This window comes from Athene cunicularia (assembly GCF_003259725.1).
Source record: "Athene cunicularia isolate RWA chromosome 6 unlocalized genomic scaffold, athCun1 chr6_part1, whole genome shotgun sequence".
Lineage (NCBI taxonomy): Eukaryota > Metazoa > Chordata > Aves > Strigiformes > Strigidae > Athene > Athene cunicularia.
The window spans coordinates 7,643,210-7,666,058 of record NW_020799105.1 but is presented as its reverse complement, the minus strand read 5'-3'; the positions used below and the strand labels follow the sequence as shown (position 1 = coordinate 7,666,058).

Genomic DNA, 22,849 nt, shown 5'->3' with positions numbered 1-22,849 from the left:
ACTTTTTTCCTCCTGCTTTTCTGTACCTTTTCTTTTCTGTCCTAGCTAGATGTATCAAGCATTCCTGCTCGGTCAGAGGAAACAGCAGCTTTACTTTGGCTTATAAAGCCATGCTTCTAAATACTACAAGATTAAAAATTTGGGAGTTGGAGATGGTTTTCTCTGAAAGCCTAGTTGTATAGCCTCAAGAAAACATATCAGACAAAATATTACAAACTCAACCTCCCACTGGACATCAATTTTACATACTTCACTAACAGGGAGAGGGGCCAAGATGTCTTAAGACGTATTTTGTGATCTAAGGTGCCAAGATACAAAAAGTAGCAGAGGTTTGCCCAACAGCTATAGTGGGAAGGGTACGATGATTCATAAGAGGATTTAGAGGTGATCAAGGTGCTTTGCACTAACAACCACAATCATGTAACAAACTAGGAGAAATATTAGTGCAAGAAGAAACGTGATATTCAGTGCAGAAGCTTCTTATGTAGGAAGTACAAATAAAGGAAGAAAACCCATCCCAAAACATGGGAGGCCAGTCCTAGAGAAGAGTACAAAGACCTGAACCTCAAGACGAGCTGTCTTCTCACGAAATAAGCAGTGGTCATAGGTCACTAGCATGCCTAAATTCTACAAAAGCCATCACAAAGTACCTGTGCTCATTTTTCTATTGTACCAAGTATGTTTAATATGAACAGTTATAAATATAAGTTTAAGTTTCTTCATGACAGAGCATCTAACAAGTCAGTTTTTAAATTAGATGCCTTATATTCTCAATAGTCACAAATCAAACATATTTAACATGACTGACAAGCCTGCTCTTCCCAATAAAAAGAAAACCTCAGTGCTGTCATTAATTGGCCCTGTTATCTAATTTCTTGTTTGAGAAGAGCTATCACTTCTCTATTTTTTGCTTGTTTACACAAGCTTCAGTCATGAGATAAGAAACCTACTAATGTATATCAAAGAGTCTGCATCAGCTTCAGTTCTCACCCCCTTCCTGTAACATTTATATAGGTGGCACTATCAAATGGTCCTGCTAGCATCCAGTATTCATCCCAACCAAAAAAAGGTAGGGACAAATCAGAGATGCATCTGGTACAGACAGAAGCTTTTCTTAAGGAGGACTTCAAATTACACTTATTTGAACAAGTTGCACAGACATCAGAAGTGCCCTAGTGGATGATACACCATCAGTTGACCCAGCCTAATATTTTGCCTCCTTTTGCTGCTGTTGGCAGGCCCAGCCACGTCCCACAAACCTTTTCTGACAGAGGACACCTGGGAATGTTGGTGGAACATGAGACATACATCCCTGCTTAACCATTTCAGTATCTACATATGAACCTGTTAGCTGTTAGCTTGTCTAACCACTCCTGGAATTGGAGAATTATCTGTGTCTCTCACCTTCTAGGGCAGCAAATGCTAGAAGTTCACTACCTGTGGCATGAAGTGCTGTGTTCCATAAACTTAAACTGATCTTCTAGACTAAACATTCCCTTGTTTTTTCGCTGCAGTGAGGAATGACAGTCCAGCATTCAGTTTATTCACCATCTGTATCCTCAGTTTTCTGTGATAATGCGAATCTGACGAGTCTCCTTTTAACATGTTTTATCCCTCTTTATGGAGATAGATATTTTCTCATCCCCATTTTTAACCTTATTCTCTTCTTCTCTCTTATCCTCACCCAAATAATTGCCTGGAAGATCTTCCTACTTGCACCAGTTCTGCAGGAAGAAGGCAAGAAAGTAAGGGATGCAAAGGGAAGATCTTTCTTTCTCCTTTGGCATTTGCTTTCCATAGCAGTATGAGAAACTGGAGCCCAGCTCTGTCCTGAAGTCAAGGAAGAGACAGGCAGATCTTACAAATACCACGTTGTACAAGTCAGTCCCATAGAGCTCAATCTCACTAATTAATAGATTTAATGAAATGGGTAACATAAGTAGTGGTGTCCTTCTCAGTTCCACCCTTACGATTGAAGGTTTATTCACCTCATTCTCAAAAGAACGGTAAGCACACAGATAAACCAAGGAAAGCAAAAAAGATTGAAAGTGCAAACGTGAGAGCTGCACAAAATAGGTATCTGGGGACTTAGAATAATTTTACTTGCATTCAAGTGAAAAAGCTTTTCTCCTTTGCCAGCACTGGCACCGTGAGCAAAGCTGGTGTGTTCACACACACATACACACGAAACACCAAGTGTCACTGTCCGTGCTGTACGACTGAACAATCACTGACTCACTGCCACCTCTGACGCTTGCATAGGCAATTTTAAAAAACTTGAGCAGGGGATGCTACTTTCCCAGAAGTCCAGCAGCAGCAATTTAGTACAAAAACAACTGTTAAGAAATTAAGAACTACAGCTAAGTCTGAAAATACATTAACAGATGAGAAAAATCAGCAGAAAGGAGAGTCTAAAAACTAACTTTTATGTTAAGCATTTTGCAGTGAACAGTATAGGACCTGCTGCCAAAGATGATATTTACATGTCAGTTACTTTGATTTACAGTTTAACATAGTAGATTTTCTCCTCACAACATAACGTCTACACTTTACCACTTTTTACTTCTGTTCTGGCATAGTAATCAAGTTTTTTTGGAAGGCGCCCCGTTGAGTGATGGTAGAAATTTTACCTTTCTTTGCAGGTGGCTCTTCTTCCACAATAGGCTGACTTTCAGAGCAACGCTTCCTTCCCACTTTCAATACAGTCTCCTCACAATTCTTGAACTGGCTGCTTTCAATCACTTCCTTAGAGTTCTTTTCTGCCAGTTCTCTTTTCATGGTAGTTACAGTGTTGTCCTGTGTTAAAATAAGATCAATTACTTTGAAGTTTTACAAAGTGAGCATTTCTAAGGCTTAGTAATCTTTTAGATGCAAATATTTTAACAAATCTATCTGGGTAACCTGTATAGGGGTTGTCAGAAGAACAAGGCAGTTACAGATCAGTTACTCAAGCAAAAAGTAGGTCCACCTTCAGACTGTAAGAAGCACAATGTTTTGCACTGTTTCTGCAGAAAGTAGAGCAAGAGAATCGGAAACTACAAAATGCAAAACGAGTTTACCCCCTGTTGAAAGAGTTGAGGAAATTAATGATTTGCTCAAAGGGCCAATGGACAGCTCTACAAGTTCGTCACTTTCTTGTCATAATTGGTAGAACTGGGAGTTTTAACCGCCTTCAGCAAAACCATAGATCAATTTTATCATGACAGATCTGATGCACTTTAGAAGCCTAGCCAGTTCTGTCATAGATACTTTAGACTATATATTTGACTAAGAATAAAGTTTCTTTCCTCACAAGGTGACAGAAGGGGCAAGCCATGCTGGTTGCCAAGGACCAATCACTCAAAGTAATTCATTTAAATAAAAAAATAAATCTGTAGAACAGACTTGAGGTTTGTGGTCACGTTTTAAGTTTCATGCCACCAAGTCTTGTAGAAACACTGGCCAGAGCTGGGGCCTTTCTCTTGGAAGGAGCAGTGACAGGAAGCAGTCATCACAACTGTCATCACCCTGAGCATTCATGCTATTGAAAAACTAAGGTGCTCAGAGGCAGAGAGGGAACAGAAGATTAAGTATGGTCAAAGCGTTAAGTTCACAGTGGAAGAGAAAAATGGATCACAATGCTGCCTAAGTTTAATTTACAGTGTTCTCAGAACTACATTTCAGGTTACTGGGCATCAGCCTCAAAAAAACATCTAACTGCATGGTTTGATTTTTATTTTTTTTTAACCTGTATATACATGTAGCCAAGCTAGTCTTTTGGCATTCAGCAGCTAGCAGCAGACTAGCCAGCTGCAAGTTTTATTAATCACATCAAAAGCAGAGATATCCTGGCCACCCACTCTTAGTTCAAACTCTGCTCAATACGTTCATCTTATTGCTCTGCCTTAAAAAGTTTGTGTGCATGGTGATAGTAGGTGGAACACACTGATTTTTGTTGCCAATTTACACAATCGCTGTCCTTCTCACATTAACTTCTAACTTCAATTAAATCTGAGCTTTTGCTGCAGCAAAACCTCCTTTCCTTCCTCTTCCATTCAGGCAAAAATAAAATAGACAGTGACATTATCCCTCTCTTCCCGCTGCTACAGTCCTCCCAGTTTGAGTGTTGGGTTTTATTTTTTCCCTTTAGAGTGGGGCTCTTCATAGTCTCATCGACAGTCCTCCAATAACAACTCCAGATCACTGCTTCCAAAAGTCCTATTTTCCAGACACCTCCACACACATTTTGCTGTAACTTCAGTTTCAATGCCAACTTCACCTGCTGCCATTTCAAGAAAGTAGCAATTACTGACAGAAAATTTCAGTTTTCCAAAATAGTCAAGTCCATTATAAGCACAGATTTAGATTTTTTTTTTAAAATAAGATTCAGAAAATTGAGATGTCTAAGACTTACATAGTCTGTTATAGTTTCTTCTAAACAGGATATCAAATCTTGCAGTCTCGTGATAGCATCGTCTTTTTGCTCCACAATGTCCATTAGTATTTCAATCCTTTTATTCTGCGTATTCATTTTCTTAGAAAAGAAAGTTCAGTCAATGTTAAAATCTTGAACTCGACGATGCATTTAGAAGCAAGATCAGTTAAGCTAAGCTTGATATAAAAGAAGTTAGAAACATACTACAACACCGTTTTAAGCTACTGAAATTTTCTATTAAATCAAGTAATTTTGCCCAAGGTTTTTTTGAGAAAGTTACCTCAGTTGCCTCTTTAAGCTGCTCAGCAGCCTCATCCAATTTAATCGTCTGCATTTCAAAGTCTGTAACAGGAAAAGAAGCCTGCATCAAGTAAGCAGCCATTACATAGTTTACTCAGTAATCCATTTTTCCACATCTTCTGGTACTTGAGTAGCTTTTGAATAGACTCATTTATTTTTGTGTTGGTTTCTACTTACAGGACAATTTCAACAATTCAGGGTTTTTTGAACAGAATTGGATCCTGCAACCTATATAAAATATAGATCATGTCAAGAGACACCTGCTGAAATCATATTAAGAGGTACTGATACTTTTATCTATGAACGATCCACAGAATATCTGAAAACACCGCATCAGCAAAATGTAAAGTGCTGGGATCACAATATACCCATAAAATCACAAATAATGTTGACATGTCACCCCACAACTCAGAAGTCTTCAACTGACAGTTCTAAGGTTTGTCTTAAAAAATGAAATAATCAAGGCCTCTGGAATTGTTCAACCTGAACATACACAAAACAATTGATTATCACCTCTATACACAAGATTTGGATCCAAAAATCCTGTTCAACTGGATTTTACAATGCTCAACTACTATTTTACACTAGTCATTTCTTTTTTCTTTCATATCACACACAAGCACACAGATCTCACCTTTGGTTTTCTGTGTCAGCTGCTCCTCAATTTTGATTAGTTCATTGGTTTTCTTTGACAGCTTTTCTTTGGTCTGAGTTAGTTCAGTGGTAGTTTTGCCCAGCTGTTTTTCAAGCCAACCTATAGCTTCCTGTGGGTCCTCTAGAGACACGACGTGTCTGTGTGTCTCTTCCGTCTGCTTTTTGGTATCAGTGACATCGCTCCGCAGAGAATCAGTAACGTTCTCGAGATCAGTGTCGGTGCCTGGCCCTATGCCATACTCTTCATCCTGAAAGATTATTTATATCCGTTTAGAAATAGCAAATAATTACACAATACCCATTATTTCTACCGAAAATTTGGAAGATCATTATGTCCTCAAACATCTAAGTACAGTTCATTCTAACTTCAAAGCCATCATGTGGGTCCACAGGCAATCAGATTGGCAGTTTCTGTCTACCTTCACATAGAAGTCTCCAGCATCAAGTAACGGCTACTTTAGTTTTAAAGCATTTAAGTGCCCACCATCACATTCCCTTTTCTATCACCACAAAAGCACCCCCTCCAAATTTAATATAACAGCTAGTGTTTTCACCCAATGAGAACACTAAATGAACACAGCAAGCAAACAGTTTTACAAGGAATACATCTGAAATTTTCAAATATCAGTAAAAGTTTGTGAGGTCAAATAAGTTTGTGATGACTTATCAAATTAAAGTTGTACTTAGAACGCTGACTTTATATCTTTCCTCCCTGGTTTTGTAAAAACAAAAGGTTCCAAACTCACAAGAACCAGCCTCAACTTAAGAGTTTAGATATGCTTAAGTGTATATACAATTCTCATTGCTTCACTTGTAGCCACAATAGCCTTAAGAGGAAAAAAGTCTCTGGGACCACTCCAGTACAGTGCTTATACGGGGCCTAAGAATTCAGCTTCAAATACCTTAAATAGGCCCTTAATGCAACAGTTCATAGCACAGTTGCAGCTTTTCCCACAGTTTCTTTGTACACAGTAATTTTGTGTTGCAGAAATGCAGAAAACCCCAAAGATACCTAAATGCATATCTAAGGCACAGCAACTACTCCTACTTAACATGAGAAACATATCTTGCTGAGGATACAGTTAGACAGCATGCAATTCCTTGAAACCTTTCTTCTAATTCTGGAGACATAGCATCACCATAGCAGGCAGTTAGTGAAAGGGATGTTATCAGGGGGGTAAAAATACCAGAGGTCCAGCTTGTTCACTGCAAGGCTGATCCTTTAGTTTATTTTCTTCATCCATGTCTTCAAGATAACCATTTACAAGTTCCTTGAAGATTTCCAGGCGTCTGTCACAATTTTCTTCAAGCCGTTCTCGTTCGTAAGAAATGAACTTGCTATAGTAGGAAAAATAAGTCAGGTAAAAGCTAGCTGGCATGAGCTGCTAAGAAGTTATTAGCACAGCTGCCTATAAACAAAGATTTTTTTTCTTTATTTTGGCACAATAGAACAATAGACAAAATGGTGTTGCTACACCAAAGCAGAAGTATATTTCCTGCACACACACACACCTGAAGAATGAGGGGGAGACATATATATACAGATTATGGCTAACACTCGACTACAAGCATTTTTTCTAAGCTTGAGCCAGAATACCCAGTCGAAGTATCACTAAAACTGCAGTAACTAAAGAATTTGCAAGTGTCACTCTTTCTACAGACATCCTACCAAAGCTCTTCTGTTAGGGAGAGCTCTGCAGGAACACTGCTGACTGATTACACACACCCTCCTCCATCCCCCCACAATTAAAGCCTTTCCTACACAGTATTTTTCCTGAACTCATAGTCCATACAGAAACTGATCTATTAACAGAGGCAGTAAATCCAGCAGAAGGCTGTGGTCTCTTATAACCAAGAGAGAGATTTAAGAAATAAGCGAATTCAATTTCATTTTTTTTAAATCATTAACTTCAAAAACCACTTAAAACTAACTTACCTGAAATCTATTTCCTGCTCAGCAAAATATTTGGCAAATTCCTGCGTTACCTCTTCACGAATTTGTAACTCCAGCAATAACTTATTCTTCTTTTCAGTAATAAGTTTGTTCTTCAACTCTTCTATGAGATTCAGCAGCATCTAGAATTACCATTAGTATGAAGATTTTCATAAAGAAATGATTTCCCAGAAGTGAGATTTTGCTCATTCTTCAAACACTACAACACCATTTTACTCTTCCACCTGACAAAAGCTCTTCCAGTTCTTTTATTAGCTTATTTATAAACAGGAAGATTTATGAGTACATCAGAAGATCTCTTTGGTACTAACACAGCAGTTTATAAGTTTGTACAGAGCAGGCATTTGTAAATATCATCCATTTTATTACAAGAATTGCTGAAGTTGTCTTAAACAGGCTTAAGCTGCACAGGATTTGGCTCTTGTTTTCCACATGGTCATTTTTGGGGCAATATTAATGAAGCCTTCACAAAATAGTTCCTAGTCCTCCTCATCTTCTCTAGAATTGACTAAATTTGCTGTTCCTTAAGGAACAGTTTTCAGTGTTTTCTTGTCCACGGAATACAGAGGAACAGTCTTCTGTATTGCTAAGAGCAGGTAATACTTGCTGTGCATTGACCACAGGCTACCAAAGGGAGAGAAAGCCAGATCTGCAATTCTTACTGCTTAGTCTACATTTAGACACATTATAGAGTTTTCCCACAACAGGCACCACACCATGAGTAATCCCAATTTTAGTTCTTAATGCTGGATTTAGATAAAATAAGGGTGATCAGAAAAAAAAAAAAAAGGCGAGAGGGGGAAAAAATCAGAATAATACCTTGCTTCAAGACTCCATGCTACACTAATTCTTAAAATACACATACCATATACTCTTTTTTTCCAATAAGAACTTTATCTTCTTCATGTTTCTGCACTGCTTCTTCTCTTGATATATGCTGTTCCTCCATCTCATTATCATCTTCAATCACATCTTCTAAGCTCCTGTCCCATAGGACAGCAACTCTTTTCCTTGAGATTTGCATTTTAGTATTACTAAGTAGTGATGATGTTGTTGCTGGTTTCTGGTCAAATGACTGATCTTGGACAAGAACAGATGTGTCCATAGCTAAAACCTACCCAGAAAACAAAGAATAAGTCTTCAGTATTTTTTAATCCTCTACTGGCACTTCCAAGCTATACCGGTTGCACTTCCCTACAGGTCTCCTGAGAATAGTATTCCCCCGGTCTATCTGTTCATAGACTCTACTTCAACTGGTTTCCAGCTAGAGTACGAAGGAATCACTTTAGAGCCTAACCCTTCTTTTGATTGCAGCAACACCAAGTTTCACTAGCTTTACAACATACAAGAGGGTTGCTACCTCATCAACCAACAGATTTCTTATTTCCTATACTTTGAGTTTCTAGTTGCATTACACAAATGCCATCCAACAAATTCTGTTTTAGCGTTGTACTTAACCCGTTTAGATGTCTCCATAACCTAAAGGCCTGGATCTATTATCCTTTGAACATACCTAACTGTCAACATAAGTTTTCCATGGCTTCCATTAAGGCTGCAGCACTGATCCCCAACACTTTTGTCTTCCAACTCCGCTAGGGTTGTATCACTGCACTTATTCCTACTCATTCTGCTTAACCTCCACCTTCCTACTGAAGCTTCTAAGGACATAAAGATGACCTTTCAAATTTTCTTTGGTGCTCAACCAATTCACTTTGGTGCTCAATATTTAAAGTGAGCAATATTCCAAATTAGGATAGCAGTAGTATATGGTGCAACTAGACTTGCTCCTAGGTGAGAGCATGTTATGACTACAGAAGAAAAATTCACCCAGATTTCATGGAATTTCTTCCAAATATAGCAAGTGTCTTGTCAGGCTGGATATTTTATGGGAACTACATATTTTTAATAGGAGATGTTCCCACTCACACACACAAAAAATGTCTCAACAAAGCCTTTTCAAAAACTTTACAAGGAAATAAAGCCTGACTAGGAGTAAATAGAAAATACAATTGCAACATGAGACAAAAAAATCCAGTAACTAAATTCATATTCTTAGAAGTGAGGAATCTGCTCTTTAAAGGCAAATCAGATGTACTGATCAAGATAAACTGCAACACACTTACTTTTTGTGCAATGGCCGAGAACTTTAACACATTTAGTGTTTCATCATATGTTGAAGCACATTGGCTTATGTTTACTATCATGTATACCCTCCCCTTTCCACTGAAGAATCCTTGAAGGAAATGAGTTAGCTTACTTTCCCGAAAGGGTATGTGCTGCTGCAACCTATAAAGAAAAAAGAACAGATGACCAGATGCTTAATAATTTCCAGCCAGTGTAAAAGCTACCCAGTATGAAGACTTAAAAATATTTATTGAAGTATTAGTCATAAAATTAATTTAAGTTGTTTTAGACTAGATGCAGCTGTTTGTAGAGAGACCATGTGGTTGTGACTGTGGCTTTAGCCATTATCTTAGATAGGCTATAGCAATACAACCAATTGGAGCACTTAAACTAAAAGAGTATTCAACATTTAGCCTTGGGTGGGTCACATAGCCTCATGCTACATCAAACTATACCACAACCTCTCTCTTCCTTTCCACGTTAATGAAGAGAACATATCTAGTTCTAGGCACACAGTATCCAACATTAATCAGAGATCTCTCTCACTCAGTATCCAGCCTCTGAGAATGGACAATAGCAAGTGCCTAGGCAAGAAAATGAGTATACACCAAACACCCGGAGATACTTTTCAGAACTTTCTTCATAATTTCCCAGCAGTTTGGCACTTGTTAGAAATCACAATTTGTGCCCTTGAATTTAACAGCTGGTGATGTAGTTTTTGATGCTTATAGGAAATTTCATGAGAATTTCTCTAAAACATGACTGAACACACACTTGCCAACAAACAGGTTGCCTGCATTTTGGACACATAACAGCTATTCAGTTATATGAACAGTGCTGCAGAACTCAGGAAGATAGTGACACTCCTACCAGAGTACATATACAGCTCATATGTAGCTTTGCTGCAGGACTGATAGTAACTTCCTTAAAATTATTTTGGACTATTTCCTATTCAACTTGCAAAAGGCATGTATTACCACTTTAACAATATAGAAGAAATGCTCTGAAGTATGATCTCTTAAAATTCCAAATTATTAGGATCAGAAAAAGACATTCTGAATACATTAACAGCCCTCTAAGCAGCCACTAGTTTTAATGCATCCTTCCTATCTGGAAAGAAGAGAAAAATAAGACAGACTGTAAATTCACAAAGCATATTCAGGAACATGCGCTAACAAAACTTCTTCATCTTAAGGTGTTACAGACTTTGAACATGCTCTCAGGAAGAATGTTATGGGGTAAGGGAATATGGTGAAGCACATCAATCAGCAGACTGAGTTCATTTAACTTCTGGGACAGAAGCAAATGAGAACATGTGGAGAAAGCAGTTCCTAGACAGTTATATCTAGCTGTGACTATAAATTGTACTGGTTTTTAGACAACTAGGTTTTTGTATTATTTCACTCTTATTTAGATCCTCAAGCTAGGGCATAAATAGTAGGAAGGCTTTCTTTTGCTGGCATATGGTTAGCTGGATCAGGAGGAGAGTGTTAATAGTTATGTCAGTATTTATGAAAAAAACAGAGAAGTTTTGTCAAATTGTGCACAGTAATATTCTGCTGATGGAAAAATGTTACACTAGAAGTATAGACAGTTGAGTAATAAAAGGCTAAAAATTTGACACCATGACACTAGTGAAAAGGGGGTTTAAAACTTATTCCAAAGTTTGGTTTTTTGATAAACCAAGATCAAAAGAGTAAAGTTAAATTGCTAAAATATATGATAGCATGCTTAAAGGAGATTAGAACTGATGCTTTAAAGAGCAGAACAAGGCAAGTTTACGATAACTTTGGTAGATCAACAAGTCTATACATTGTTTCCACCGAAAACATAGTATTAGCATTGCATATTTCAAACATTGTAGGTAATATCTAAAAGCCACAACCAGTTTGCAATTTATAAAAGGACTTACTTTGACTGTTGAGAATTCTTGAGTGAGTTAATACACTTGCCTAGAATCAGAAGAGAGGTGTTTATATTTCCACTCTCTTTCAATCTATGACCTTCATTGTGGGTCTTCGCATATCTTTCTGAACCAGCAAGATCACACATTGACAATCTAAAAGCAGATAAGGAACATTCCCTTTATTTACCTTTAGAACGTGCAAAAATTATTCACTTTTACAAACAATAACTGTTTTTAGAGAAAGAATTTCTTGGTCTTCATCTGCACAAACACTTCCATTCTTTTCAGTGTTGCTTTCCCAATCAAGTTTTACATTACTTCCTGACAAATCTTTTGCCAATACACTTCCTATTCCCCTCCTCCCCAGCCATCCTCTTCCTTCTGAGGACTTAGATGAGTTTAGGTATATAACAGGCTAACAGAACCTTGTGCTGAACAGAGGGGACAAGATATAGAACAGCACTGCAACCTGATGGCTAGAGATAGAGGGCCATGTGCTGCATGATTGTAGGAAGTGAGTAGAAAGTGTCTACCCATAGGAAGAGTTTCTACCAGGAAGCACTGGGTATATAGTCAGTATCAGTACACCAACACAGAAGATAATGGACAACTTCATCACAAAAGATATAGTCTCTGCTCTGAACTTACTCATTGACTCGTGTCACTTGTGGGGCTCCTGAATCTTCAATTTTTAGTATCTTAACGGTGAATATGCTGTGACTAAAAGGAAAAGTTTAAATCAGCAGAGAAGATAAAGTAGATCAATACCTTCAAAGTATTTTTAGCCTCCACAACATCTGTTCAAAATACTGTTGAATCTGTCAGCTTGTCTAAGCACATACTCTATCAGATACAAACTTTTGAAAAGAGATGCTTGTGTAGCCTTTATTTTGCTTTTTCCTCAGACATTTAGATGGAATAAAGCTAAGTGCTTTTTCTTGAAGGAGTGTATTTGATAAATCTGTTAGCTTTTGTACATGTTCATTTTACTGAAGGATTGAATCCTTTTAACTAAAAGCACTGGGTCACATAGTACTAAAGGACGCCAAACCTAGATATCTAGACCCTGTTAAAGTCTCTTCCCCTCCTAAAAGCCACAATCCATATTTCATTTCCCCCTTCCTCCCAGACACCATCCTATGCCCAGTGTTATTCAAAAAGTTTCTCACCTTCTGCTGGAGAAAGTATTTAGTCTCGTGCTTGCAATACTCTGGTGTTTCAACCCCAGTTTTAGAAGTCTAAAAGCTTCTTTAGAATCAGAAATCTGAACCCACTGCAGATCTTTAAAAAGAATAAAGATGGTAATCTTGTAAATATCATTACCAAAAAAGATAGAATTTATTAGGAGATAAAGGAGATGTGCACACCAAGAATAATATGTTTATCTGAGACATAAAATCATTTGACTAAGCATGCTTCAGACAGAAATTATACGACAACAAGATCAAGATTCTCCCTTGATACCAGCTGTGACCAAGAAAAATAAGAAAATCTTCAGCTGGTTTTCCTCAATAACATCATTAACAGCCATATACTTCCAAACATTATAAAAAGAGATTATGCTGAAGCATAGCTCAAAGCAGACTATTTCCTCCTTCACACATTTTCTAGTCTTTGAAGAAATGAAGGAGTTGGGTTTATCATCTGATTCAGCTTTTTGAATCTGTAGTTTGGCATAGGAAAGATAAAAGGAGCAGGCCAAACACCTACAAAAAAGCCTTGAATCTAGAATTGGTGTCTTGATTTTCCAAAGAACCTATAACAAGCAAATAGGATTTGAAACCTGTTATTTCCATGGCCAGAAACAAACAACTGTTAAGTTCTGCTAACTCCCCACCTCCCCCAACCCACAACAAATTACATCATGAGCTTGATCAGAGTACTGCAAAATGTAATTTGCAGTCAGACTGAACTTTCTCACATGTTCTCTGAAGTGTTTCTCTACAGAAAATAATAAAAAAATAGAACTGTTGAGGCAATTAACTATAGATAAGAATTTAGAATCTTTTTTTAAGAAAATGGAAACAAACAAGTCACTAAAAATTTGTCAATTGTTGTTAATATTTCTCCCATTTCAAAGAAACATCAAGGCAGTGGAGTGCAAGCAAGCTTTTAAGAGTTACAGTTAACAACAGAGAAAACATTACTAAAGGTACAGGTATTCTGTGTATGTAGATTGATGCCTTTCTTAGTCAAAGCAGGCATTTCTAGTGCCACAGTGAATACAGTTAGGAGTTTTCTAATCTAGAAAGAAATATTATTACAGGAAGACTGACTTTTCAAATTAAACATTTGGAAATTTGCAATGTATTCTAATCACCTTTTACATAAGAACATCCCTTGATGTCTTGAGCAAGGCGAAGTGTTTTTCTTTTCTTGTCATTTGATATAGGAATCAGTAGATCATAAAAACATTCATTGTAAATCTCACAAAATGAAACCCAAAGAGAAAATTTCACGTGATTTTTTGCAGTTGTACTAGACTGTTCTGAGCCTTTTAGGAGTTCTTCCAAATCTGTCAAGTACAAAATATTAGAAGTCAGTATAGACCTTGTAAAATAAACTTCATTAAAAAAATTAATAAGTGAAAACTGATATTACAGCAGCCTTCTAAAAAGCACTTACCCCATACAAAAATCCCTTGAAATTTTTCTCCCCTTTCTTAAATATCTGAAAGTCACATGCTTACCTTACATATGTGCCAGACACCTAATCTACCACTTCCTTTCCCACTTGCAAATTCTATCAAAAACACGAAGCTTTGTTAGAATTATTCAAGTCTCTCTAATTCTCTGTCTTCTAAAGATACTGAGCTGACAAGTACATGTCATTCTAACATTTTAAAGCAAACCTAGTATGTATGTAATTTTTTAAACACTAGAATGAGGTTTATCTAATTACATACAGGGTCAGGATACCACTAGAAACCATAGCATAAGCAGTACTACTTTCCCTTGCCATAGTTTCATCTCATTTAATGCCTGTTCAGGTATACTTCTAACCATTTTATCCTTGTGTTTTCTGGCCAGATAACTTGATCATTATCCAATTCACAGGCATATAAAAATGCCATGTAGTCATTTTATTATTAACATAGGGCAGAAGTCAGTTGTTGACCTTAAGAAAGCTTCTTCGCCTGCATTAATTGCAATTTTTTAATATAAGACATACCCTTACAATCAACTGGTACTTTGCTGTTAGTGCTATCTTGTTGGTCTACCTACAAAAGAGAACAGAAACTTTAAGATATACATCATTGACAGTAGACACCAGTCACTTTTGTAACTTACTAGACAATAATACAGCGTAGTTGCAATATGCCAATACAAAGATCCTGATTAGGCATCATGTCTAGTTCAATGCACCTGTTCACTCCTATTGAAAGGATTCTACCTTAATACTCATTCCTGACACTTCCCTTAGATCAGGCCCTACCACTGTATATAGCATTTCAGCTTGCTGAGCCAGAGGAAAACTAGCCACAGAAAAATAAAGGGGTGGGACCCCACAGAGAAACACGGCAATTTAACAGGATTATTTGTGGAAGTCCAGTTGTAGTTTAAAGATTATTCTTAACTTGGTGAATCTAGAGAGTCTGGAAATTTTTTATTATTGGTATTTTGCTAATTCAGGATTCCATATCTTACAGTTTCCCAGGTCAACTCTCAAACAGAGGTAAAAGTAGAACACTTGTTCACTTAATTTCTTAAGTGAACAACTTACTACTACGTGATACAGGCTGTATCACAGTTGAAATAAAACTCAGGTTTTAGAAAGAGAAGGAAAACTTCCTTCTGCTGAACTCAAAAAAAAAAAGTAAGACAAATCCCTACAGATAGAGGTTAATACACATACACTCCATTCCCACTCTTAGTTTTGGTTGGTTCAGGTTTTTTAGGCACAGAACTGCAAAGAAGTGCAATTCATCTACCAAAACCAGTATGCTTAAGAGAAGAAACATGGATTAAAATACCGGTGTGATTTGGCTTGGGTTTTTTTAATGTTTTGTCAAGAGCATATGTTATAAAGCTGGGATTCCATAAAGTGATTCCTGAAATAGTCAAATACATAAGTAATCAAAACTTTCAGATTTAAGCTTTACACATATAAAAGAGCCCCCAAACCTCTCTCTGTTGAAGTAGGTGCAAACTTTGAAAACTGTTGTTACAAGATTATACTTCAGCTTATAAATTTAGTGGCAAAACTACAGGGGACACATACAAGATCGTTTTTTTTTCTGAAGCCATTAAAGACTGCTAGAGCTAGATATAACATATGCCCGTGCTTCTGAAGTGAAGTCTTGAAGAATTCTGCTGCCACCTGCCTTCCACACTGGAGAATTCCAGCTAACTCGGATAAAAATCAATGTAACAGTTATACTCCCTCACACAACAGCCACAACACTGCATTATAACCTAGCATACCACTAGGGAGATACTTAATTCTTTCCACTACAAATAAAAAATGCAATACAATCCCTTCCTAGTTCCTATTCCTAGCATATGCTTAGTTTTCTTACATTACTGCATTCATTTCAGAGTTAAAGACACCAGGGAAAAGGCATGCTTATACAAAAGACAAATCCCCACAACTGTAATTGGACTAAATAGCTTTAGAGTTCCAAGCAACTCAGGAAACTGAAGTGTATTTCTGGACTACTCAAAAGTGATGTTTAAAGTCCAGCAGAAATCTGTTTTAATTCAAATCTTTAGAAGTCCAACAACTTTATAGCTCCGCTGTTCCAAAAAAGCTTTTGCTTCCTTTGAGGTTAATTGCACAGACTGGAAGATGGGAACAATCTCAAAATAATTAATGTCTTTCAAGTATCCTGGAAGAGAGTAAATTGTTTAAAGGAGCAGACATACTAGCATCCCCACAGATGGCAAGACTATTTGCATTCCGTCCTTATTAAACACCAGTAACCCCAGAGGATAAATCATCAGATGCTCAGGCCTTAGAAAAAAAACTTAGCATTTACACTGTATCAAGTATGCAGCCACAAGGCAGAAATCTACAGAACAGGGTTCATCAGCAATATTGCTCACTTTGCTGCTAATCTGATTAGCTACCTGATGGCAAAGACACATCCATACTTAAATACATATAGTTGCTTCCCATTGAAAAATGAAGAGGGTAACACTGAGCTATCTGAAGATGCATGTACTCATCAGTACAGAAAGAAGTGCTCCTCTACCTCTTTTGTTAGGCGAAGTATTGAATTTTTAATAGCAGTTTCTTCTCTCACTTGGTCTCTAGTCAACTTTATATAATCTCTGCACCGATGGGGTTTGAAATCCATCGCTGTGTATAGCTTCCCTTGAATACTTTTAAACAACATATCCATAGTCCTTGGCAGAATACCAACGTCATCTTCTGTCCCTGAAAGGAACATACCAAAGAAAGATCTTAATTATTAATGTGAACAAGGTATACAAATAAAGACAGAAAGATAAGCAATTCTAATCTCAAGGCGTACATGATCAATTTGGAGGCCACTTAACAGCACAAAGCAGTGGGTTTTTTTTAGTGTTCTGAAACGTATTTGGCTTAAACAGCTCATGCTCTACCCCTTAGGCAGTAAGGGGCAGAACACAAAAACTGATGCAGTGTTCTGCATAAACTTAGCCTTAAAGGAAAAAACCAAAACCAAACCAACCACAACCAACACACATTCAACAGAGATTTGCTGTTTTCCAATTGCATTTCATAGGCTGCCTTCACTTTCTCTCTCACAGTAGTAATATAGAAATACAACTGATGACTCATCCCTCAGCTGCAGTCCTGTACTAATTCCACAGATCCTACAAAAAAAGTTCTAGAAGCCTGGTGAAGACTCACTCCTTTCGCTGTCCCAGACCCTTTCCTACCAAAGCATCCCACTTTTGCACATGAAAGGCAAAAAGGAGTCAGATAAAAGCCTCAGTCAACACTTGATCTTTCTGAATCCAGATGCAAGTTTAAAAAGGGTTCACTTAACTTTGATTTCTAAACCAGAGAGGAGAAGAAAGAGGGGAGAATGGAAGAAAAACTATCCTGTCTCAGACTGACAGCATTATCTTCCAGCCTTTGACAATTTCTACTGCACCTGAGACAGATGGGCTTCCACCAGTTGCAGCACTAGTTGTGTTGCCCAAGCAAGAGCCTATGTAAAATCTAGTTGGCACTCAAACACCAAGCTAGGAACCACATAACATATTAAGTTAAAGTACTGTTGGATTATATTTGTTTTTCCTCATCTACTCATAATTTTTTGTTTCTTGTAAAGCCACTTGTAATTCAACCTAACATGAACAAAGTAACAGTCACTGGCAAACAATGAACAGTCTTAAAAAACTGTCGCATCTTTCACTTAAGTCTCTTGCCTTTGACAGAATACAGACTCCCATGTAATGCCAGAAAGGAAAGGCTACCTAGACAATACTGGGAATAACAGAATAGCAAATCATGGCACCCCACAGGCAACATTCTGCCCTGACAATTCTTAACACAAGTTGATAGTTAAGTCCTAGAAAAATATAATAGCATGAAAAATTCTCCAGAGTCTGAAAAGTCATGAATCAAAAAAAAGTCTTGAAAACCCACACAATATAATCCAAACTAGTCAAGCATGGGGGACCGTACGCTTCAGGAATTTTGGGAGTTTGTTATTTACCTATTATTTATTAGGACAGAGCATCCCATTATAGCCCTAGATTAATGATAATTGAAAATACTGACAGTAGTCTTTAGTTATAATCTACCTAACAGAAGATCACTTAGAAGACAATGTCATTTCAATAAGGATCAATTTCATATGGCACAAGACTCATTGTCCTTCTACTATTTCTGTGTATAAAATAACATTTTGGTGTCTAGAACTGCCATTTTACTATAGGAAAAATTGTTTCCATGTAAAATCAAGTCACTTTATTTGTTAAAACACTTTGAAAAATAATTAAGGAATGACATCATCTGACCAGAAAGGATATTGACCTTCAACAGCACAGAAATAGTGCATCAGGAGACAAGGTCTCCTAGGATATTATTGATAAACTCAGAAACTTGAGACAAGACAGAAATACTTTGAAGTACTCAAATATGTTTTGAAACATTTATGCTCAGCTTGTAATAACTGAAACAGATTCAAATACTATTCTTTATTTGAAGACAATGCATATAAGATGCATATGACCTTTATAATGATAAACCAAAATATCAGTCTGGACCTACACACTTTTCACATTCTAATATATAGAACACGTATTTTCTTAACTCCCCCCTCCTCCCTCTAGATACTCAGAGGAAAAAAGTCACACACAGCTGGTTGAAATTATTACAGCCTTACAAATCAATACCACTGTGTGTTTATGCAAATTCCGGCAGTGACTGTCAGTTGGCAGTCTAGTGATATTTGTTATGGAAGGAGACTTTCAAAGACTATTTATTATTAAAGAGAAGCTAATGCATAGGGCCCACAGTTCAAATAAAGGAAAAAGTTATATTTCTGCTAGAAGTAATTCTCTCTCTCTCTCAAAAAAAGGAATTTCATTCAAGGAGAACACATTTCTACTTATACCTTGGAATGTGTAGGTTTTCCCAGCATTTGTAACACCGTATGTAAAAATAAGACGGTTATATCCATCTAAGAAATCTTGCACTGGTTGTTTCATGGTGCCTTCAAAGAACTCTTCTTGAGTTGTTTCAGGACCAAACACCTAAGTATTACCAAGAAATATCTTTATTTAGTTTCAGCAATCATTAGAGACTTTTAAAGAACCCTTTAAATTCTGTACGTTTATAATCTTAAAGACTATTGACAGCTTAAAAATCTAGTTAGCTTGATATTTAGTAATATAAGTTAAACAACTTTTTCCAGGAAAAAATTAGAAATTTCTAAAGACCATTCATTTACTTGTGAAAAAGTGAACTTCTGTCCAGCAGTTTTTTCACTGAGTCGACTCAAAGAATTTTGGGGTGGTTTCAGTATGATGCTTGTTGAATCTTCAACTGAAATACAGCTCTATTAAAAGGAAGCAGAAACAATGCAGGCGTGAAAAGAGTATGAAAAGCTCAGAATAGAGGGAAAAAAACCCCCAAACCCCAAGCATATATTTAAGGTATTTTTAAGCTATATAAATGTCATACCTGCAATTCATTTTCTCTCTCCAACAATGTAAATGGCCTAATACGCAGGCAAACTTGTATATGTCCCTTAGACTCCAAAATGTTCCTCTAAAAAAAAAAAAAAAAAGTTAGAAATTTGACTAGATTCTTTCTTGGATAGCTAGCATGTTAAGGCAGTTTTATTTTCACCAGGCTACTTTGAACAGATTTATGTGATGACAAGGGAAGCAAAAGTAATTCACTATGTCAGTTTTTACAAGTGCTTAGGCCCCTGCAGAAGTTCGCTGTGATAACTTAAGAGTTCATAATCTTGCAGCATGTATATATATATATACACACACACACACACATCAAGGCAATTAGAGACCAAGAATGAAACCCACAAAAACATACCATGATTAAGCTGCTCCAAGACTGATGAGCCCAATAAGGTATCCATGCAGTGACACAAAACTTAGTCTAATCCTATCTATCACCTCCAAACTGAAAAGTATCTTTAGTATGTTTTTATCTTCTCTGTAAAATTCTGATTATTTGTACTAATGAAAAGACTAAGCTTATTAAAAAAAACACCCAGAACAATGCAAACATTAAATCTTTCTTACCTGGCTTGTGTCCGAGCTTGAAGAAACCAAAGAAAAATCACCAGAGAGATCTGTTTTAAGATCTTCCACATTTACTGGCCCTGTTCTTTGAAGTGGCTCAACACTAGCAATATAGGATGGTCTGAAATGTTCCTCGTTATCCAAATTTGGTTCCATCCTGCAAGATAAAATAAAACCCTTCTTTTGCCTTCTGATCAGATAACATAGAGCTTCTGAAGTCTCTTATATAAGACAAGTCCATTTGAAACTGATAGCTTCAGTTTCTTTAAGGAGAAAGCTTTCTTTATCCTATTCAAAATTTACACAGCCAAGTTTTGATAGCTGGGGAGAGGGTCTGCAGTGGGGTTCACATCATGATGAAACAAGACCAGTCATTCTCCTTTCAATGCAAAGCAACTGTTTACCAGGGAAAAAGCCTTACACATATACCACAACCTTGCTAAAACCCACGTCTGACAATGAAGATATAATTTAAAAAGAGAAACACCAAAGAATCATATTGTTCCACATCCGTTTCTCCATCTTCCCATTACAGTGGCCATTTAGAATAAAAGTACATTGCAAGAGTGACCCAAACCTCATGGTTATCTCTGCAGGACCTGACAAATAACTGGTATTATAAATATAACACAGTGTAGCTTAATACATGACAGCGTTCAGAAGCATTCTGAAGACTAGCAGACAGTTTTAGCCATTAAGGGGACACTAGAAAATGAGAAGACCGCATGCCGAAGTGCAAGTTAATTGCTATTTAGCAAATTTTTCCAGTCATTTTACAGATCAGCAATTCATTTATTAAGCCAAAATTTAATGATTTTTGTGCATCTCAGAATCTGGGCAGTCAAAATTTGCTATAGAAAATGAAAGTAAATTGATTCAGTGTTGATAGCAGACAGGTAGATTTCAAAATAATCTTTAAAAAGTGCATTTTATGTCAGAATGTTAGTATATTTTGTCTGCACTTCACTCTCCAATTGCTTTTTCCTGTGATGTTACAGATGTGGCTTGGCAGCTTTTGTTATGGATTAAGTTTAACCCCCTGGGCTCACAGACTATGACAGCAGCTCACTGGGCTCATAAACTGTGGCAGCAAGCATTCCAGCAACTAGACATGTACCACGTGGCCTCCTACGGTTTTGAAGCTTTGGGCACGGTGAGTCAATGGTCTTCTAATACTACATTCCCATGCCTGTGCTACAGCCATGCATATACATTTTGTCTCTAAATACTAATGGAGAATACACAGCATTCATTAAAACAGTGGACAGACCAGGGCTGGTTCAAAGCCCTTTTGCTCAGAAGAAGGGTTGCCTATGAAGCAGTCCTCATATTTTTGTTCCCCCCAGTAGAAAACTAGAAAGATGCCAGCACTTTGGTGTCAGAACATTTAACAGCTTGGCCTTCCTATCTAGCTTGTACAAGGCAGATACAGGACTTTGTGAAGCCAGACAAACTTCACCGAGATGCAAATGAGGTAAAGCAATATATAAACTAAGCAGCAATGTTTAGTTTAACCTACAGTTCTTATTTTTGTCAGACAAGTATACAAAAACAAGGAGAAACTTGGCGTGAAATACTGATAAGGCCTGAACAAACACTGAGCTGGGAGTAAGCTGTGACTGGAAAGAAACATACCTGTGCTGTCCCGATCCAGAAGTCTTACTCATCAGCTACGCAAGTCACACTGCAAAACTGTTACCAGACCTCGGCAGGAAACATATTGTTAGGTCACTGACATTTTAGTTGTCTTAAATATAAGCTTATTTTAAGTGTGATTTTTCAAGATTATGCTCTCACTCTGTGCTTTTTAACTTAAGGGGCACAAGGCAAACATTAAGATATGTATGCAAAGCTGGAGTTCAAAGCACTCCTGTGAGCCCAGCACTGAGATAAGTCAGGTTCAACCACTAACAGTGTGTAAAACACAAGATGCAGACTGTCCACCTGTCTTCACACTGTGTCATACAGCACTGGAATTACCTGAGATGTTCTGGGGTAAACAGGTATACAGCCTGGCTGTAGCCACTAAAATTGACTTGTATACTGGGATATGTTACTGTAATTCTGCTTATCGTGACAACAGAGTTATGGTAATTCTGTTTATCGTGACAACAGACTTTAGAGCTGCAGATACCTTAAGAGCAGGGTATCCTGACCGGCACACAAAGCAAAACGTGGTCACTGTACACACACAACCTGTAGCACTGTCAGACAGCACAAGGGTTGAAAAGCCTCCAAACCTCACAGCTGGCAGCTTATAAAAAACATAACGCATCAGTACTTACGCTTAAAAAAAAAATAAGAGAAAAATTTTCCCTCCGCAAACACCGATCTCTCGCTCCAAGGCTTCAGTGTTTTCGCGTTCTTACAGGACGCTACCGCGTGGCCTTGCCATAGCCCTGGATGCTACCCGGGACTTGCACGCCCCGCAGCAGTACCGAAAAGTTTTCACACACACACACACACACGCACGCACGCACGCACTCCCCGCTCCACAAGTTTTCACCCACCGTAACGCCGGGGGAGAAGCGAGGACAAGAGGCCTCAGCACCGCCTGCCGCGGAGACCCCCAACACCGCTTCCCAGCTCCGCCACCCCCAGGCCGCACCCGCCACCTCCTCCCCTCCTCCAGCGAGGGGCCGGCAGCCCCGCAGTCTTACCGGAGAGCGCACGCCAGGCGGAGCGAGCCCAACCACCGGCCCCCGCCAACTCGGCCACCACTACAAGCTGCCGAGTCGCCCCGGCAACCACCGCCGCTCCCCAAAGAAACGGAACACTGTCTCTTATAC

General features: G+C 37.8%; 2 protein-coding genes across 2 annotated transcripts in view; one reads left to right on the top strand and one right to left on the bottom strand.

Annotated features, from left to right (window-relative positions):
* The window catches only part of KIF20B (kinesin family member 20B), a 41,899-nt gene extending 19,945 nt beyond the window's left edge, over positions 1-21,954 (bottom strand). The window contains exons 1-19 of the mRNA XM_026850939.1: positions 21,696-21,954; positions 20,061-20,217; positions 19,477-19,563; positions 19,244-19,351; positions 18,908-19,046; positions 16,547-16,731; positions 14,524-14,572; positions 13,673-13,867; positions 12,522-12,633; positions 12,001-12,072; positions 11,359-11,505; positions 9,446-9,608; positions 8,188-8,436; positions 7,305-7,444; positions 6,556-6,706; positions 5,349-5,616; positions 4,695-4,756; positions 4,394-4,513; positions 2,631-2,796 (exon numbers count right to left, since the gene is read on the bottom strand). Of these exons, the coding sequence (XP_026706740.1) occupies positions 2,631-2,796; positions 4,394-4,513; positions 4,695-4,756; positions 5,349-5,616; positions 6,556-6,706; positions 7,305-7,444; positions 8,188-8,436; positions 9,446-9,608; positions 11,359-11,505; positions 12,001-12,072; positions 12,522-12,633; positions 13,673-13,867; positions 14,524-14,572; positions 16,547-16,731; positions 18,908-19,046; positions 19,244-19,351; positions 19,477-19,563; positions 20,061-20,217; positions 21,696-21,727 (2,602 nt within the window). The 5' untranslated portion in view covers positions 21,728-21,954. The remainder of the gene's footprint in view (positions 1-2,630; positions 2,797-4,393; positions 4,514-4,694; positions 4,757-5,348; positions 5,617-6,555; positions 6,707-7,304; positions 7,445-8,187; positions 8,437-9,445; positions 9,609-11,358; positions 11,506-12,000; positions 12,073-12,521; positions 12,634-13,672; positions 13,868-14,523; positions 14,573-16,546; positions 16,732-18,907; positions 19,047-19,243; positions 19,352-19,476; positions 19,564-20,060; positions 20,218-21,695) is intronic.
* PANK1 (pantothenate kinase 1) overlaps positions 12,524-22,849 on the top strand; it is a 54,555-nt gene continuing 44,229 nt past the window's right edge. The window contains exons 1-2 of the mRNA XM_026850944.1: positions 12,524-12,536; positions 12,651-12,653. The gene's annotated coding sequence lies outside the window, so the exon portion shown is untranslated. The remainder of the gene's footprint in view (positions 12,537-12,650; positions 12,654-22,849) is intronic.